At 45.9% G+C, this 20432-nt stretch overlaps 1 protein-coding gene across 1 annotated transcript; it reads right to left on the bottom strand.

Moving 5' to 3' along the window:
* Positions 1-274: 274 nt before the first annotated feature.
* On the bottom strand, positions 275-20231 carry LOC128353023 (1,25-dihydroxyvitamin D(3) 24-hydroxylase, mitochondrial). The gene is made up of 12 exons (XM_053313675.1): positions 19247-20231; positions 17554-17744; positions 15777-15870; positions 13913-14009; positions 11360-11451; positions 10327-10438; positions 7883-8028; positions 6800-6966; positions 6052-6130; positions 4980-5171; positions 4281-4392; positions 275-2257 (listed from the first exon to the last, which is right to left on the bottom strand). Exons 1-11 carry the CDS (start codon positions 19511-19513, stop codon positions 4282-4284), a joined length of 1548 nt encoding a protein of 515 aa, XP_053169650.1. The 5' UTR covers positions 19514-20231; the 3' UTR covers positions 275-2257; position 4281.
* Between the last annotated feature and the right edge of the window lie 201 nt (positions 20232-20432).

Genomic DNA, 20432 nt, shown 5'->3' with positions numbered 1-20432 from the left:
CAACCTTGGTCTTAAGACATTGCTGAAGGCCTTTGTGCTTGAGGATGATGGGAGTTGTAGTCGAACAACATCTGGGGACCTGAATCTGAGAACCCTTGCTCTCAACTAAACATACACCATTCTTTTGTGAAGGCCCTTTTGAGTGGGAGAGATGGACTGTGCTTTAGAAATGCCATTCTTTTCCAGGCTGGTAGCCAAGTATGGCAAACAAGTCACATAGAATAACAGACAGAATGATAGAAACATGGGTGTGTTGAACAACAGTAGAGGTGTCTCATCTGAAAATTCTTTTTATTATAAAAGTTCCTGGAAGAGTAGGGTAGCAAATAAACATTCCAATAGCAATTCAAAAAAGAAAAAAATAACCATTCCTATACAGACCACCAGCAATTGTTAACAGTTCTTCAACGTATACAGATTTATTTATTTATTTTAGAAAAAAGTCCAAACGTATAAAAATGTACAAAATAGACAAATTCATGTAAAAAACAAAGCAAGTAAGCTATACATGAATGGAGGTGGGAAGAGATACTGGTGTGTCATGTTACTCATTCTTCTAAATGCCATAGGATGCACAGCTTGTGACCTATGAAGCTAAATGCAGCTCACCAGCCATTTATTTGGGCCTGCCAAATGCTTCCCAGTCAGACAGCAAAAACAAGAGGTTTCTGGAACCCCTATCAGCCTCCCACATGAGGCCAGCTGCTCAGCTGACTGGATTACAGTGCAGGCCTAACTGTGCACTTGACCCTTACTTACAAGCAGTGAAATCTCCACATGTATTTTTAAACATGCACAGCTCATGATCCTGTTCAGCTGTGGAGGGACTCCTGCTCCAAATGCAAGTGTTTTTGCACTGGAGCAATAAAGCCTTCTCTCTCTCTCTCTCTCTCTCTCTCTCTCTCTCTCTCTCTCTCTCTCTCTCTCTCTCTCTCTCTCTCTCTCACACACACACACACACACACACACACACAGACACAGACACAGACACAGACACACACACACACACACACACACACACCTTATTTAGCCCTCCCCATCAATTCAGTCAAGTCCCTTGTTTTCCAGTGAATCCGAGAGACGAAGGACTGAATGAGGAGATGAGAGATGTGCATAAACAAGGACCTCCACTGACCTGCTGCACTCACATGTGCTTGCATACACACATGTAGGAGAGAAAGGAAGGGAACAGGGGGAAAGCAGGGCCCTGTCAAGCCTATGGGAATTCTCTGCACACAGGCACTGCAATTGCAGTGGGACTGGATCATGCCCACAGTCTTTGCAATGGCGAATCCTCAGCAATAGCTAGCGTCATTGTTCTTCAGTTGCAGCAGAGGTGCATTTTAACCAATATTATATACTAGTAAAAGAGGTCATCGTTGTTGCAGTGAAGAGACATGGAAGCATCTTTGTTGTTTTTCTCCCTTCTAAACACTATATCCCTATTAGAATGCTTCTTTCCCCATCACATTGCTCTTTCTTCTTCTTTGGAAAATGTGTGTGTGTCTCTCTCTCACTCTCTCCTTCCCTCTCTCCTCCTCTTTCTTTGGAAAAAATAAAGTTGGAATAACACACAAGACCTGTTTAAATCCTCACACTAAACCACATGACCCCTCAGGAATTTAGGAAGAGGCAGGGTAAGATCCAACTCCCTCATTCCCAACCCAGCATTTCAGCACTGAACTAACAGATGCATTCCACCTACTCCTGACCAGCTGATTCCAGAAGCATGCCAAGATGTATGCATGTCCTGGGCTGAGACCAGTAGATTTCACATTTTTTTCTTTTTGGTCACGGTGCTGGAAATGATCTACTGTCTCCTTCCAGTCTTTCCACCTTGCCATTCTTCCATTTCATTCCTTTATGGTCTATTTCAGCTTTCATTACAGCATTCTGAAGATTGGGCTTACCACAGTTTGACAGATTTGCCCGTCCACAAGGTCAAAGCTATCTCCAGGTGCTCCAGTTTCTCTCCATGTCATCAGCATGTGGCTCAAAGCATGCCTACTTTTTGCAATTTCCCCTTTGGTTGCAGCAGGATTTGGGATTACAGGCATGCAGGACGTTGTCTGCAGCCATTGAAAAAGTCAGTTGCAGGGGAGTAACAGCAGGAGAGAGGGCATGCCCTCAACTCCTGCCTGTGGCTTCCAGCGGCATCTAGTGGGCCACTGTGTGAAACAGGATGCTGGACTAGATGGGCCTTGGGCCTAATCCAGCAGGGCTGTTCTTAGGTTCTGCTGTTTCCTTTGAAAAGGATCTGAGGAGAAAGGAGAAGTGCAATTTACTTTGTAGTTCTCAAAAAGATCTCTTGAAAACGTTTTCAAAAAAGAACATGCTTTCAGAAGTTCCATCCACTTCACTGGGATTTGTACCAATGCAATTGTTAGTGACATATATACTCTTAAGGTTGTGCATATTCAAGGAACAGGATCCAGTGACTAAGCAAAATCATTCTCCAGCTCATTCTCAGATCTAAGGAACCAGAATAACAACCTTCCTACTGATATTAGCTACAGATACAACCTGCCTGGTACTGAAGACCAGAATGGAAATTCATCATGACTCAAATGCATGCAATTTACAAGGTACAACTATGCTTTCCAAATGGAAAAGGAACAGCTGGTTTCATCTTGCTTGCTTTCTTGTCTGTTTTTCCAAATATGCCTCTGCAATAAGGCCTAGAAACTTTCGAAAAGATAAAAAAGCTACAGAGTCCAGCAGAAGCCCCATGGTGCACAAGGGCTAGGGTCTTGAGTGTTGCCATGGCCTGTTTGTTATCTGTGGGCAAAGAGGCACCTTTTACCATGGTGATTCTCTTTATTTAGCAGGGGGAGAGTAACTGGCCCTATCCACTCCCAGCACAGTACTTCCAGTGACTGTTGCTGGTGTGTGTCTTATGTTTCTTTTTAGAATGTGAGCCCTTTGGGGACAGGGAGCCATCTTATTTGTTTGTTATTTCTCTTTGTAAACCGCCCTGAGCCATTTTTGGAAGGGCGGTATAGAAATCAAATTATTATTATTATTATTTCTTGTTTACACAGTCAGACAGGTGTTATTGACTGGTTTGTTTTATCCAGACATCGAGTCCTTCCCAAGGACCTGGGATGGCTGGATTTTATCATCAATACTGTTAGTTATTATAGATATCGTCGCAAAATATAGGCTGTTCCCAGTAAAGCTGCTTTTTGTAATTGGCTGATGGTGATTTCTGTGGCCCCTATGGTGTTGAGGTGCTCTTCAAGGTCTTTTGGGACTGTTATTATTATTATTATTTATTATTATTATAATTAACTGCACAGACAAATTCTGTTCAGTGGTTCTCGTCGTTTCACTGTACAAGGTCATTCTCACAACTGTTGGCTGGGCGGGGAGAAAGGCAGGGAAGCATCTACCTTCCCCCCGGACTAGCGTCCTGCTGCTCAGAGCAGTGTGGATCGAGCAGCCACATAGGAAACTGACATATACTGAGTCAGACCATTGGTCTATCTAGCTCAGTATTCTCTTCACAGACTGGCAGCGGCTTCTCCAAGGTAGCAGGCAGGAATCTCTCTCAGCCCTATCTTGGAGTTGCTGCCAGGGAGGGAACTTGAAACCTTCTGCTCTTCCCAGAGTGGCTTCATCCCCTGAGGGGAATATCTTGCAGTGCTCACACATCAAGTCTCCCATTCAGATGCAACCAGGGCAGACCCTGCTTAGCTATGGGGACAAGCCATGCTTGCTACCACAAGACCAGCTCTCCTCTGAGAGCAGCATGATCTGTGCTGCTCTGAGCAATGTGGATCACTGGAAGCCGGGAAAATGAGTCCCAGCCTCCAGATATCCCACACAACACTGCACGGTATGTGCAGTGCATTGGGGGAATCCGCTGTGAGTCAGGCTCTCTAGGAGCCCAACTCTGTGTGTGTTTGGGCTGCATGCATGCCCTAGCCTGAGTTGCACTGCTCGTGTGAATAGGCTCTATATGTTTATTTATTTATTCGATTTCTATACCGCCCTTCCAAAAATGGCTCAGACATGTTTCACTGTGCCTGTAATTTTCAGGATACTACAGAGACACATGAAGAGGGAAAGATGATTTCTCTTATTGGACCAATGGCTGCTGGAAGGTGGGCGCATGTATTTGAATTTGACAAAGCTCCTTCTTAGGCAGCTCTGTGAAGCTCAGGAGCTACTATGCTTCTGGCAACATCAACGGGCCAATGAGATACATCACTTTTGTTTGAGTGACATTTTCTGGGACCAGCGTGGCCACAGAACTGCATGGGGTGATAGGTCTTTACCTTATCGTCTTCTGAATGCAATGGGAAGTTCTCGGTTGGGGATCAGGATTCCCAAGTGCAAGGTTTCTACTGGCTTGTCATCAGTTGCTACAATGTGATACTTCCGTACAATCTGTAACAGAAAGGGAAAGAGTCAAAACCGAGTCTCTCAAACTTGTCTTAGTGAATCCCCCTAGGAGCAATTTATTTGAGTTTGCCCAATCTGTAGCTTTTAATCCAAGCCAGGGATCACCTTTGGAATGTGTCAGAACCCTCAAAACTAGTTTCGGTGCCAAGGAGCAATCCTACAAATAATGAACATAATAATGAGCATGATCCTGCTGAATTTAAGCAGGTTTAAGTGCCATTCATTTCAAGGAAGGAATTAGTTCTTTCCCACCAGAATCAGTAGAATACTTGAACACAGAACATTGTGCCATTTTTCCTAGGAGGACAATTATTCAGTACAGAAAATTGAGAGCAGATTGGCTTTGGGAGGGGGAGGAGTAACGAATCTGTCCTTCTCCAGCATGTTCCCATTTCCCAAGAAATTTAAAAAAACAAACCTCTTCCCTTTTGTTACGTAAATTATATGCTGTACAGAATACCTGAGTCGAATTTCTAATTTTTAAGAGTATACCAAGTTGCTTTTTTTGTAATGAAATTTGATAACCATTTTTAAAAAGACTCAGAGGAAAAATGGCATAATTGCAAGCTTACCCAACAGAGAGCTAATTGAAGCTGCAGTTCTGCCAAGCGGCGTCCGATACACATCCTTTTCCCAATGCCAAATGGAACATGAGCAAAAGGATTTATGTTCTTCTGGAGCCAACGCTCTGGCTTAAATTGACTCCAGTCATTGAAGTATTCTTCGTTGCACCCCAGAGCATGGCTGTTGATCATCAGCACAGTCTGTAAATACAAAAACAACAGGGGAGGAGAGGAGAGGAGAGGGGAGGTCAGCTGTGTGTGATTTATGAAGATGGAAGGGCAAGTCTGAATTTGCTAATGGAAAACAGGCTGCATGTCAAGGGAGGATGTTTGTTCTTCCAGAGCCATGATGCTGCATCAAAGACTGTCATGTTTAATAGGCAGCAGAAAAGAGCAGTGAGCAACAGTTAAGAGACATAAACACATTCAAGAAATCTCCAAACAACCTTATTTCCAGGAAAAACAGAAAAACAAACAAACAAACAGGTGCAGCCTTCATCATGTCACTGAAGTTGCCGTCAGAGCAGATTTGGTGAAGAAAGGGCCGGATATTTCCTTCCTTGCAAGCACCTTTGCAAATGCTTTAAGGCAAGGGTCCCCCAGATGTTGTGGGATGACAACTCCTATTATCCCCACCACAATGGCCTTTGATTATTAATTTGGCCTAGAGCTTGTTGGACGTTAGTCTGTTAACCTGTTTTCAGGGCAGGATTCAGGCAAGTGAAAGAATGACATGGAAAGCAGAGTGCCCTGTAATCATGTGCAGAGTGCCCTGCTCTTACCATTGAGTAATGATGGCAAAGTCTAAGACTAGGACGAAAAGCTTCAGAGAGGGCTGCTATCTCCTGCTCCCCCAACAGCAGAGCATCTTTGCCTTTACCAGCAGCATGGCAGGCAGAAATCCAACTAAGCGACAATTCCCTATGACAGCACCTCCATGCTGGGGGAAACGGCATCCGTTGAATTTCTCCCTGTTAGGCACAGGAGCAAGCCAGCAGAGGGGGAAAGGTGGCTACCATCCGAATGGATGGTAGATATTCCATCTATTCACATCTATTTTGGTGGCAGAAATTCTACTCACCCCTTTAGGAAGTGCATAGTCTCCAAGGACTGTTTCTTTGTCAAGAGTCCGAGTAGTAAATGGCACAGAAGGTGTTATCCTGCAGCAAAATAAATGCAGATCTCTTCACTATTTCACTCCATGCAATATCTACCACGGGTCATAAGCTAGGAAGTCCCTGGTTCGAATTTCACTTTAGCCATGGACATTAGGCTGCCTTAGGCAAGCAGTTCTTCAGAGGGAAGCCTCATTCAGACGTTATAAAATCGCCCCACTGTAAACACAAGCAGCGGAATGCACTGGTGATTGGCACGATGGGGGCGGGACTTCCTCTCCCTTTGCCCCTCTGTACACGGCTACAGTGGGGTAATTTTAGAACATCTGAATGAGGCTGGGATTGGCAAAAAATAACCTCCCCTCTCCACCCCACCGTGTGAGCACTTGCACTGCTTCAGTCTGGAATGCACCATGTATGTGACACATGTGCTTCCTTTACTGCACACATGCTTTGTTAGTCAGGATGTTGACCCATGATGGAAGGTGGGATATAAAAGGAATATAAAAATAACATCGTGCTGGCCACTACTGCAGACAGAATGCTAACCTAGATGGATCTTGGGCTGGATCCACAAATACCATCCTTACATTGTTTTCAAAGACAGGTGTTCTTTTGAACAATCAATATCTTTGCCCATTAACAACTTTCCTCATTTTGGTGAGGAAAACACCTTTTATTTCCATGGCAGGCAACGTATGCGAATCATTTTACCTCATAGATTCTTTCAGGCAGGCCTTTAAATAGGGCATTTTCTTCAGATGTTCAGCATTTGGGTTTTCTCCAGCTGGAACCACGCCCTGAATTTCCTCGAGCAGCTTTGCCTCGACGTGTGGGTTGCACGAGATGTTGTAGAGGGCCCAGAGCAAACTGTTGGCCGTCTGAAACAGCAATAGATGATTACTGAGCTGGCTGTGGACGAAGTTGCTACACTTACATGAATAATGAGCTGCCAGACTTTCGTAATGGGAGCAACAGATATCCCATCTGGCTGGGAACGTCTGACAGCTTTGGCCACCCATTCTTTGTAGCAGTATAGAAGGCGCTTAAGAACATTGGGACTGAATACAAAGGTAAACAGCCACAGTGTCAAAAATATGATCGCATCCAGGAGAGACTTTGCCTATGATGTGAGGTTTATATAAGCTGTCTGTCATACGTTAAGTTGCAATGTGTGGGAGATGTGGTTGTTTTCTTATTTGTATCCACCTCTTCTGGCAAGCTCAGGTAGGATAGAAGCAGTCGCCGATATGACACACAGCATTATGAAGCTGTAATGCTGTGCCCTGGGCTTGACGCAGATTCTTCAGGCAGCCCCAACACTGGTAACAATGGGCAGCAGTGGAAGCAGCACTCCTGCAATCTTCTCCATTGTCATGAATGGGAGACACTGTGGAAGCACTGCGTACGCAATCTCCCATTCTTACTAATGTCGGGACTGCCTTACGAGTCCCCAGCAGCTATGAAGTGCAGCATTATGGTGCCAGAACACTGCACAGCCTTTGGACTAGTTATTCCATGTCATCATTACAAGGTTGATGACTTAGGAGCTTGATGACTAGCCCAAGATGAACCTTGTGGTAGTGGCAGCGTAAGGGTTTGAACTCAGCCCCACCTAATAGGGGTCTTTCACTACAATTACACATCTTGTCAATAGTGGCTGCGTAAATCCACAGTTAGACTTGGAAAAAAGTGATTTATGTTTTCTTTACACATTTGTTGACTTCAATGGTAAAGTTACCAGATCCCAGATCAGCAGATCCTCTTTGTGAACACAGAAAGGTAGCTCGTGTTTACCGTTTCGACTCCTGCGATCTGGAGTTCTGTGATGGCAGCATACAACTCCTTCTTTGAAAGCTGACTCCCAAAGTAAATGTCGCTGAGGAAATCTTCAGTGGGGCTGGCAGAGTGTTTTTTCAGCCTGCTGTTGATAGAACATTTCACTGAAGGAGGAAAAGGAGAAAGCAGTGAGCAGTCACCAACATAAGACTTTGTAGCCAAAGATGATGGGAGTTGTGTCTTTAGTTGCATTTGAATGGGAGACTACGAGGCTATTCACGCAATGGAACAAAATCGGGCTAGCCTCTGCTAGCCCGATTTCGTCCCACCGTGGGAACCACCAGGCCCGGTGTAAGCCCGGTGGCTCCTGAGCAAGTAACCCGCTCAAAGTAGCCCATCCCTTAAACCGGGTTTGCGGAGCAAGCGCTCCGCAAACCCGGGTTTTGGGATCGTGAGTAGCCGTAGTGCAGCTCCGTGGATACTCATGAGTAGACCCCAGGCGGGAGGTTGAAAAGCAGCTTCCCAGCTTGGGGGTCTCTCCAGTATGCCCTGCGCGCTTGTGCAGGGCACACTGGAGCTTCTGGGGGTCATGTGGCCCCCAAACTCCCCAGCCCCTGCCAGCTCCGTCATGGAGCCAGCAGTTGTGTGGGCAGCTGATCTGGCTGCCCAGGCAGGTCTGCCCGATCATCTGCAAGGAGAGGGGGCTTAGCCCACTCTCCCTGCAAACCCGGACAAAGCGGGTCTCACTGATGAGAGGGCTGAGAGAGACTCCTGCCTGCACCCTGAAGAAGCTGCTGCCAGTCTGCATAGAAAATACTGGGCTAGATGGCCCAACGGTCTGACTCAGTATATGGCAGCTTCCTATGTAGGCCAACAACATCTGGGGACCCAAATTTGGAAACCTCTGTGCTAACTGTTTTTATGGTGAACTGAAGCCACAAAGTCAGCTATAGCTATATATCCCATGAATAAACACATTCCAAAGCAAATCAACTTCAGATTTGATAATGGATATATATTAGTGGAAGCAAGACTGCCAAATTGACAAGTCAGTTTGATATTTTATTATTATTATTATTATTATTATTATTATTATTGATGTCATGCTTTTCAACAAGAAGTTCATAAAACAGTTTACATATAGAAGGAATTGGGGGGTGGGATCAAAAGAAGAAGAAGGTTTCCTATGCTAAAGAGGCTCACAAGCTAAAAGGGAACACAAGAAAGGCATGAGCAACCACTGCGGGAGAGATGCTATACTGGGCTGAACAGGGACAGTTATCCCTTTCTAAATATAAGGGACTGGAGTAACCATTTTAAAAGGTGCCTCTTTGAACCTATTCACACTTGCAGGCAAAAACAGCCTCAGGAAACCCATGTGTGTACTGCCAGGATCGGGCCTGAGCCTGGTGGCATCTTGGCGGCAAACCCGCCTCTGCAGCCACCCTGTAAAATGAGGCTAGGAGAGCGGGTGCTCTTTTAACCCTGTTTCTCTGATGGTCTGCCAGCCGTGGCTGCTTGCGTGACTGCAGGGATCCCGACCAGCTCCAGGGAGGGGAGGGGGGAATCCCAATAATGCACGGCGCAGTCACATGGTAAATTATGGGAGCTCTGAGGGGCGGGGTGATGCAGGGTGACACTTCCTGGCACCCCGACCCCCAAGCTACCGGCAGCAGCTGATAATCATCTGGAAGGGTGCTCTGCCCACCAAAGAGGAAGCCCACACCAATTGCGGGGAGGTCGGCTTTTTAAGGCTTCCTTCCCACTAACCCTCTTGCCCTTTCTCACTGCTCTTTGTCCAGTTAGCAGAGGCTATGAGCAGAGGCGATCTTACAGGCGCTCTTCTAGAAATCAAATAAAAAATAATAAGATACCCCTGGACTATGGGGCCGACAGCCAGGGCCTCCACAGCCCCTGCCCCCCCACCATCCACTTTAGTCTGTCCCAGGTGTGGTGTGGTCACCTGGTGGAGCATGATGGTGCTTAATTTGCAGGGGATGGCGGGGAGGGGGCTCCAAAGACCTTTAGGTCCAGGCTCCAAAATTACCTAGGTGCACCTCTGGCTATGAGGGTAGAGTGTAGGGACTACAGAGACTATTTGTTCAAACATGATGTTCAATGGAAAGCCTAGGGCAAATCACTCCTTCACAGAGCCAAAAATAAAATTGGTTCAGCCCAGGTATGTGTCCCAGAGTTCTAGGCAGTAAGGTTAGGGTTCAAATGATAAATAAATCCCAAATATGTATTCAAGGTCCTTAACAGATTAGCTGTTAGGCAGAGAACATTACAGCAGAGGATCGCCAACAAACTGGGACCTTTGGGATACTGAAATGTTTGGAGAACAAGTTTGAAGAATGTCTTGATTCTTCTGTTCAGAAGAGGGTGGATGCTCTCACAATACAAGAGAGATGGCCAATTATTCAACAGAATGCTGTGGCAGCTCCTGCAGAGTGCTCACTTACCTGTCTTGAAGATACTGTCCCATGCATTCGTATGAGCCTGCCAGACTTTAGTATTCAGACTTTTATGCAGCTCAACTGGGGTCACCATCATCTTCCCAAACGTACTCATCATCTGTGATACGGAATGAACAAATAAGCAGTGTTTTCTTAAAACGTAGTAAAATGCAGTACGTTAGAAACAGAAGAATGAAGGAGAAGCAAATAGGTTCATTGTAAGTGGTAAGTGTGGTTTGACCTTAGATTAAGATGGCTGAAGATTAGCTATGGGTGCAAGAACAGGTCAAGGGGTATGTTCAGCCTGAGGAGACACAGAGACGAGTGCCTAGAGTGTCCGTCTCCTGTGGGAATCCTCCAATGCACCATGCTTGGTGCGCAGTGCATTGTGGGATACCCGGAGGCCGGGATGCATTATCCCAGCCTTTGGAGAGCGGATCATGTGGGATAGAGGTCAGTGTTCCCAGCAAGGAACATTTTCTTATCTGGGGGGAAGGAAAGGACTGTACAGCCTTCTCCCCACCTGCCCACTCCACCCGGTCACATGAGTAACTCCATTATCCATATACAGTTATCCGCATATTAGATTGAAAGCATGCACTGTAGTGCACTTCCTATCTTGCATTTCAGGGGGCATTCATCCAGTTTCATTTCTAAAGTGAATGCAGGTACAGTCATTCACACAGAAACATGTATAAGTGTACACACATCAGGACACAGGTGCAATGTAATGTCTAGGGCTCTCTTTACTATTGCTTAGTTACAATCTTATAAGAGACATAAAACATCAGCATAAGAGACTCCTTTACTCTTTCCAATGATGGGTGAAACCTTATACTAGTTTCCCTTAGTCTACTCACTCTTGCCCCAGGGAGAAAAGACCTAAAACTTGCTCCAGGCAACCATCCCATGACTACAACATTCATTCTAACACAGATTACCCAGGATTGTGTCCAAAATTATGATTTCCTTAGAGCTAGACTTGTGTCTAGAGCATCAAATGGCTAACAAGCCTGTCGAGTCAAGAGCTTCTTCATACCGTTTTAACAGCCTTGATGAAGTTCAAGCTTTCATATTCCACTTCCTGCTTCAGAAGTCCAAACCTTTTCTCATACAGCACCAGACAAATACCTAGCATTAAAAAGGGGAGAAACAATTTATGAAATATGCTTGTTCTATGTGGCTTTTTACAGTTTACGGTCTTGCTCCACCACGGCTTATCTGTTCATTGTGGCCTGTAAGCCAGGGCTGCACAACTTAGACCCTCCAGCTGTTGTTGGACTACAACTCCCATCATCCCTGCCTATTGGCCACTGTGACTGGGGATGATGGAACTGTTGTCCAACAACAGCTAGAGGGCAGAGGTTGTGCTTTCCAACTGTAATGGACCACATCCATTTATTTGCACCACACAATACTCAGCACACAAAGAAGCTCTTCTCACGATTGGCAAGAAGAGCTTCCAGCGGGTCTGTGGGGAGAGTGGATTAACTTACCTCTCCCTGCAGACGATCGACTGGCTGCCAACACAATTACCAGCTCCGTCTCAGAGCCGGTTGGGGCAGCGGAAATTGGGGGCCGCCTGGTCACAGGATGGCCCACACGAGTGCATGGGGCATCCTGGGGAGACCCCTGGGACCGGGAGGCTTGTTTGAGCCTCTTGGTGGGGGTCTCCTTGTGTGTTGCCACGGCATGGAGCTAAGCCACAGTGGCACATGACCAGAAAACCCAGGTTAGTGAAACGCTTGCTCCACTAACCTGGATTAAGGGGAGGGCTACTTTGGTGGGCTAGCCACCAGAGAACCACCAGGCTCACCTGTGAGCTTGGTGGTTCTGATGATGGAGTAAAACCAGGCTGGGCTCCTTTATCCCGGTCCCCCCGCATCGTGAGAATAACCTCAGAGAGTGCTGAATAAATGCTTAGCTTTATTTATAATAGGGTTGTCTTTTCCTGTAGCTTGTACGGTTAATATATGCCTATTCCAAGAGATACCCACTGGCTGCCTAGTACATGAAAAAAGACATAGAATCCAACAAGCTAGAAAACCTAGGATGACCGGAGTGACAATACGAGGACTGAAAGGAAATATGTTACTAGGGACATGCTACTGCCCACTCAAACGCTGAGATGAAAACACTGAGAGTGACCTGGAGTTGGAGAGGCAAATCAGAGAGGTGCTAAAGAGAGACAGAGCTTAAGAATGGGTGACTTCAATTACCCTCACACAGACTGGGCAAATTAATGTGAGGGTATTGACAGAGTGGCCAAGTTTCTAGACATGCTAAATGACTGTGCCTTAGAACAGTTGGTCACAGAACCAACAAGAGAGAAGACAACCTTGAACTTAATCCTGAGTGGTGCCCAGGACCTGGTGCGAGATGTCAGTTTTCGAACCACTGGGGAATAGTGACCATAGTGTGATCCAATTCAGCTTATATGCGAGTGCAGAATTACCAAGGAACTTCAGAAGAGGAAACTTCTGAAAAATGAGGGGCCTGAAAGGAAATGTTATTAGAGTCTAATCATTCCAGGAATCTTGGAACCTATTTAGAACCACAATAATAGAAGTTCAGTTGGAATGTATACCAAGAAGGAAAAAGGTACCACCAAGTTCAGGAGGACACCAGCATGGCTAACAAGTAGAGTCAGGGAAGCTATAAAAGAGAGGAAGAAAATGGAAGTCCTGCCCAAATGAAGAGAACAGAAAGAAACAAACCCTGGCAAAAGAAATGTTAGGAGACAATAAGGGATGCAAAAAGAGAGACTGAAGAGCATACAGCAAATGTCAAGAGGAATAATAAAAACTTCAGAAAACCTGTCAGAGAGGTGGTTGGCCCCTCAGATGATGAGGGCATGAAAGGGATTATTAAGGAGGAAAAGGAGAATGCAGAGAAACTGAATAAGTTCTTTGCATCTGTCTTAATGGTGGAGGATTCTGACCACACACCCATTCTGGAACTGAGCTTCTCAGGCTTGGAGGCTGAAGAACCCGCCAATTTGAGGTGACAAAAATGAAAAACTAACAAATCGCCAGGCCCAGATGGCATCCACGCCTTTCTCGGCTCCTTTTGCTGTTTTTAAGACACCACTGCTGCACCTTACTTTAGATAACTTGACAAAGAGGCACCTTTTAAAGTGGCGATTCTCTTTATTTAGCAGGGGGAGAACAAATGGCCCTATCCACCCCCAGCACAGTACCTCCAGTGACTGTTGCTGGTGACTATCTTATGTTTCTTTTTAGACTGTGAGCTCTTTAGGGATAGGGATCCATCTTATCTTATTTATTATTTCTCTGTGTAAACCGCCCTGAGCCATTTTTGGAAGGGCGGTATAGAAATTGAATAAATAATAAATAATAATCAGTGTGTGACACACATTTGGGTCTCAATTTACCTACTTAAGACCAATGATTGACACTTATTTGTTATTTCTTTTGGGTACAATCCTATTGAAAATGAAAAGGTTACTCCTTCCCCTGTATAGAAAAGTCATCCGTCAAAGTCAGAGGTAGGACTCAGGAAAAGAACTAAACATTTAATCCAACTCTTAACCTTGAGTTGCATATTGGCGGGAGGTGGGGGGAGCACTTACTTTCAAACGACCATTTGTTCAGTTCAGAATACAAATCTTCTATTTCTCCATTCTCATTGCAAAGTGTGTCTATTCGTTGCATGAAATCCTCTAGGACCTACAAAGGGAATACAATTAGAATATTGGTGGAAAACCAAAGTATAGATTGTTCATTTAAAAACAAACCAAAAAAAGTGTTCTGAGTTATAGGGACTATGCACATTTTCTATTTAAGGTGTCTTGTGGAATACCATCACCAATTACAGGTAAGATGTACATAAAAATCAGTCTGCTGTTACTGTCAGACTAAGTGATTCCTCCTTATCATAGCATTCACTGACTCACTAGCTCCACCTCATGGTAGTCAAGGCTGTAATCCAAAACCCTTCATTTACCAAGGGAGTGCCTCAGAGTAGTACAAGGGTGCCTAATGCGAGGCTTTCCAGCTGTTGTTGGACTACAACACCCATCATCCCCAACTGCAATAAATTGTGGCTGGCAATGGTGGGTGTTGAGGCTCAACTGGTGGCGAGCCTGGATTGGCTACCCCTAGAGAAGTAGGTAAATGTGTTGAATGGAAATTCCATTCCACCAATGCATTTTCATTCTGATTTGCTTACAGTGTGGTGTAGTGAGTGAGTGCGGGACTAGGACCAGGGAGACCTGAGTTCAAATCCTCTCTCAGCCAAGAAGCTCACTAGGTGACTGAGCCAGTCACACATCTCTCAGCCTAACCTACCTCACAGGGTTGTTGTGAGGATAAACATAACCATGTACACCGCTCTGGGCTCCTTGGAAGAAGAGCGGGATATAAATATAAATTCATACATACATACATACAAGGTTAGGTACTTAATCAGTACTGTGAAGCCACTCCCACTTATAATCAGCAGGAACATGCAAAACGTTTCGACGTTGAAATGAGTTTCCCATGGGGAACAATTGAGGGTTTCGAGTGCCCCCATTGTTCCCTATGGCAGAAACACATGAAATGTTTTGATGTTAGTTCCACTGAAACAACCGGGTCGACGAAATGTTTCAGCCATCTGCATTTTGTTTCAAGCTCGGAACAAAACACAAAATCCATTTCATGTATATCCCTAATAACCTGAGATGCCTCACCATTATCTCTCAAAGTGGATTCAGTCAGACAGTCTTTTTTCTCAATGAGCACTGACATTTGCAGTTGCCATGTGGTGGAAATCAAGTGAAACTAGAGAGTCTGGAGGATCCGATGAATGATGGAGTCTATTTGTTCAATAAGTAGTGGCTACAAATTCTCACAACTTGGTGATTATCTGATTGTCTGAATCTGTCTACAGCCAATACTCAAAGTCAGAGGTGGACATACAGCCCATACTGAACTCACTGAATGTGAAGCTACATATTATTTCTTTATTTTTTACCTCACTTTGTCATATTAAATCCCAAGGCAGCTAACTACACCCACACACCATCATCATCAAGTGGTAGAGTCTCTTCTGGTCAATACCACTTAAGACTGAAGATGGGGGGGTTTGCATTTTTGTATGTCCCCCCATGTTAGAAAATCCCCCTGCAGGTAGATATCTAGTACGTCAAAGGCACAGACTATTCCTCTCCTTGATGCACTGGATTTCTTCATGCAGAGAGCTTTTGCAGTCTGGGTAAACATTAAAAAACGCATTCCCACTACAGCTGGATGTGCTTCAGTTCAGACTCTATTACGTTTTTTGCTGGGATAGTTTATTGATTCTCTGCCTCTTAAAGCAGTCCACATACACACCAAAACCAGACAGTACAAAATCTTAAATAGCATCGGTGTCTGGATCAGATCTGAATAATCAGTTCTCATGATACTCTAAGAGTTAGAAAACAACACTAAACAGGAATCCTCATGCCTTACCTCATTGATTTTGGTATCCAGCTTCACAATTTCTGTAGGCTTCATTAATTTTTTCTGAAATGCACTTCTGACTCTCTGCCAGTCCTTCCCTTCTCTGTGAAGTAACAATTAAAACATGAAGTAATTAGGAGAAGGAATTAAAAGGATATCCTCATTTTAAATGCATGATTGTACTATGTTAAATTCCAGAAACTCTGCAAATGTAGACACTTTCTAACAAATTAACATTTAAGCAACTAGGAAATGTCAGAAAATGTGAATGGTTGATAAATCTCAAGAAGTCTATCAGGTGCCCATTGGCCAAAAACCAAGTCTATATAGTGTACAGGTAAGGAAATTAGAGGGGGGAAATCCAAATTAGATGTATGAAGATGATCTTGCACTCCAATGCAACACTCCTCAGATAATTTTCAGACGTGATCCCTAAATGAGTATTGCAAAGCATTCCTCACATTCTGCATTCCCATTTTAATTTCAATGTTGTCTAGAATGCACATTGGATGTAGATATGTGTCTCATCTTGGGGTGTATTTATTTATTTACGCATTTTCTGAATCTGCAATTCAAAAATAAGAAAACCTACTTTGGCTAGAACGTTCATTTGGTGTAACTTCTCTTCTACTTTCTAATCCTCATTAAAAATGTCCACAAGCAACCCATTCCAAATTAATGGTCCGGTTCTAAGCAAGTTTACTTGGTAGTTCTATTGAGTTCAATGGGATCTCTCCTAACGGGGACTCAGTTCAATGGGAACTCTTATTACAACTAATGTGTAGTAAAGGCCAAATTCCTCATTATATGGAAGACACATAATTGGATCTCCCAGTGCTTTTGTTTTTACTTTAAAGTGTTCCAGGAGGCTTTGATTTGATCAAGATGGGGGTGCTGGGGAAAGCCTGTTTAACCCTTCACACACATCCCACCATTTTCTCAGTCTAAATCAGGGATTCTCAACATTGGGTCCCCAGACGTTATTGGACTTCAACTCCCATAATCCCTAACCAAAGGCCACAGGGGCTGGGGATTATGGGAGTTGGAAGTCCAATAACATCTGGGGATCCAACGGTGAGAATCCCTGGTCTAAATCATGTGGACACTCCAAGCTGCAACTACACTTTTTCTGCTGTGGGGCTGACAGTTCTGGGGGCAAATTAGATAGGGAAAATAAATATTAAACACCTCTCTTCCCAACACTAGTGCTCAGATCAAATTCGGACACACACCCTCAATACGGTTGCTGAAAAGTTTAAAAAAAAACCCACCTAAAACCTTGGATGACCCAGTCACTGATCTCCTGCACAAAATGTATTTTGACCTTAAGTATGCATAAGGCTGCAGACTGAGAATAGCTTGATAAGTTTCTGCATAAACAGATGGATCATATAAAAATGCACAGCTTCCACTGGCCACAGTGTAGATTTCCCTTCCATAATCTTTATTAATAACATTCGCACGTGACACAAATTGTTTGAAAGAAGCTCAACAAGTGTTTTTTCCAGATTCCATGTGAAAACAGTCTGGAAAAATATTTGAACTTCAAACATTCAGCCTTGATCAAAGTGGCTCTTCCCATCAATTTTATTAGGAATTGCACTCTCTATTCTTCGCATCACTAGCAGTGACTGGATGCAACAGGAAGCCTGCCAAATCATTGGAGAAGCCTAGTGATTTAACATGAGGTGGTGCATGCTCTCCTTTTGTGCCCAGAGTATCCGGAATGCCACCCCTATGCCATCCCCTTGAAGTTCAATGGTGTCCTTGCCTCTCCCCCACTCACAAGATAAGCAGCCCATAGCCCTCTTCACGGTAGTCACGGTAGGCTTTCCAGGGCTTGATCTCAAGACGCTGCGGGTAGGCACCTTCTTTCCTGTAGAGGGCCTCCAGCAAGCAAGGCGCACCGATGTGCACGGAGTCAAAAGCACCCAGTTTCATGCGGAAGATCTTGCCAAATTTACGGTGATAATCAGCCTACAGCAGAACAGAGAGGAACACAGAGGGTAAGGAGAGCCAAGCCAGTGAATCGGAGTTGCTGATGGGCGGGGGCTGGGGTGCCATACACCTGGATTGGAACAAGCAACATCTTTTAAAGAGTTCCGCCCAGGAAACCTGGCAATGTCACAGAGAACAGTAAAGTGCCGCTCACAGAAGGAAGGAAGGAACAGTAAAGTGCCGCTCACAGAAGGAAGGAAGGAAGGAAGGAAGGAAGGAAGGAAGGAAGGAAGGAAGGAAGGAAGGAAGGAAGGCATATTTGCACATCGGCATCCCCTGCAACATCACAAGGGACACCTCTCATATCATATGAAACTGCTTTATAAAGTGCCAAACTAGCAGCAGCTTTAATCAGGGCATTGGTCCTGGCATACATGCTCCCCCCCGCTCCGCAAATAGCATGCATGGGGGCAGTGCTGTTTGAAGGAGGGCTAAGGGGCAGTCACACAGGTCCCTATGCCTATAGGGGGGCACACTGTAGCACAGCAATAGAGCCTCTTCTAGTTCTGGTAGGACCTGGACAATATTGATTCATTAGGAAGAAACTGGGCTTCAGCTCAATGACAGAGCATCCGCAGGAGGTCCCAGGTTCAATCACTGGCATCTCCAGGTAGAGCTGGGGGAAGACTCCTACCTGAAACGGTGGGGACCAGCTGCCAGTCAGTGATGGAAAAATGATCTGACTCGATTTAAGGCAGCTTTCTGTATTCCTATGGAGGGAGGCTATGAACTACTTTTGCTCTGGGCCCATGCAGTCTGCATAGGGGTATTCTGGATTGGGACCACAGAGAAGGGGTATTATTGAATTGAATTTTATTTATTTGTCAAATTTGTACATGCCTCAAACTTTTGTCTCTGGGAGGTTAAGAATAACATTAATAGGCTTTAATGTTCCTCCCTGCTCTGGTCCTGATCTAGATTTCGCTCAGTGTTTGCGGGCACTGGAGATCCTTTTCACTACAGATTCCAGGGAGCAGGGCCACTGCTACCATTAAGCCAACTAGGCAGCTGCCTAGGGCGCAGACCTCAGAGGGGCACAGCCTCAGAGGGGCGCAGTGTCAATCAAAATGATTTGTGTGCCAAAATAGCTTCTTTTGTATTTGAGAAAGATATCAAAAAGTGATGTATTACCTATTCTTGCAATTTAAAATAAAGTTAGAAGTTTCAAGTTTTGTGCTTTTCATTTTTTCTACAAAACATCGGTTTCTGAAAATCAAAGTTGAAATTTTTGGGGGGTGGGTGGGTGCGTTTGCAAGTACTCAGCCTTGCCAAGGGCACAAAAAAGTCTGGCACCGGCCCTGCCCGGGAGGGAACCTTAGATCCTTTTATCTGCTAAGCATGCCCTCTCCCCCGCACAACCGCCGAGCTCTGACTCCCTCATCAGTGATCATGCTGCACAAAATATCGACACCCCCAAGAGGAGTCCTTCTCTGCACGTGCAGGAGTCGGGCAGGTGGGGCCAGGGTAGGGCGCGGACTTACCAGCGTCTCGTGCTGCCTCTTGAGGCCCCCTTTCCATAGGACGTCCAGCAGGCTGCCCATCAGAGGCCACTTGGTGGGGCCGGGCAGGGCGGAGAGCGCGTAGGGCGGCCGCCTGGGGCAGGCGGGCGTCTCGTCCTTGGGCTGCAAGGCGCACACCGACGAGGTGGGCAGCAGCTGCTGCTGGTGCGGATGGGCGGGCGCGCTGCCAGGGCTGCGCTGCTTCATGAAGGAGCCGAGCAGGGGCACCCGCTTCAGCGGGGAGCTCATGGCCGCAGGGAGAGAGCTCTGAGTCTGCGCGGAGAAAGGGGGGTCGGGTCGCCACACAACTGCTCAAGGCCACTTAGCCGGAAGGGATCTCGTTGCACGTGTGCTGGTGCGTAAAAGCGCGATACTCCCTGCAGGTGGAGGGCGAGAAGTAGGTGCGCTTGACCAGCTGGGATCTGAGTTGAAACTAGTCTCCGAGAAGGCGGCGGGGGCCAGGAGAAGATCTGGCGGCAGGCAGTGGGGTCTGACTGAAAACCGTCTGGGACCTGGCTGCAGGAAGAAAATAGTTTCGAAATTCGGTTGCAGGTTCTAGTAACGCGGACACTCTGCGGAAAGATCTAGCTAGAAGGCTCCGATTCGCTAGCAGCGGAGTGCAGGAGAGGCAGGGTCTAGCTTTAGGAAGCGGAGATCTGGGGAATCGGGTGATCTACTTGGCAGCCGAGGAAGGACGGGAGTAAAGAGTGTCCCACTGAGGGGAGAATTTCCCTGGAGCGATCTAGCCACAGGGAAAGTTTTAGACTAGCTAACAGGCACAGCCAAGGACAAGAGGAGGATCTGTGGACTAGCTAGGCGCAATTCCAGTTTCAAGGGATCTCTTCGTAGACACTCAGTGACAATGCTAGATTTGCCGGGGAAATCCCGTCGCTGCGATCTCTCTGCGTGGAGCAGAGAGGCTGGAGCTGAAAGGATGCTAAGCAAGCGCGCTCTCTCAGTTCAGCTCCCTCCCACCCACACAGACGGCTCGGAGCGAGATATATATAGGCTCTCTAGCCGCGCATTGGACTTTCGTCTGCTCTGGGGCCAATTAGAAGGGAGGGAGGGGGAGCTAGCGCTGGGTGGGGCGGGCCACGGTGCGGTGGCCGTCCGGGGAAGCCGCAGCGGGGCAGGCGGATCATCATTGGGCTTGGTCAGGTGACTGCTC

This window comes from Hemicordylus capensis, chromosome 4 (genome assembly GCF_027244095.1).
Source record: "Hemicordylus capensis ecotype Gifberg chromosome 4, rHemCap1.1.pri, whole genome shotgun sequence".
In the NCBI taxonomy this organism is placed as follows: Eukaryota; Metazoa; Chordata; class Lepidosauria; order Squamata; family Cordylidae; genus Hemicordylus; species Hemicordylus capensis.
The sequence above is the reverse complement of the archived record's forward strand: the minus strand, read 5'-3'. Positions and strand labels throughout refer to the sequence as shown.

Coding starts and splice junctions, on each gene's coding strand:
- LOC128353023 (XM_053313675.1), bottom strand. CDS start 19,513: ATGAGCTCCCCGCTGAAGCGGGTGCCCCTGCTCGGCTCCTTCATGAAG. Junction 6,967..7,882: donor AGATCGCAGGAGTCGAAACG/GTAAACACGAGC, acceptor TTGCTGTTTCAG/ACGGCCAACAGTTTGCTCTG. Junction 5,172..6,051: donor ACTATGCACTTCCTAAAGGG/GTGAGTAGAATT, acceptor TTGTATTTACAG/ACTGTGCTGATGATCAACAG.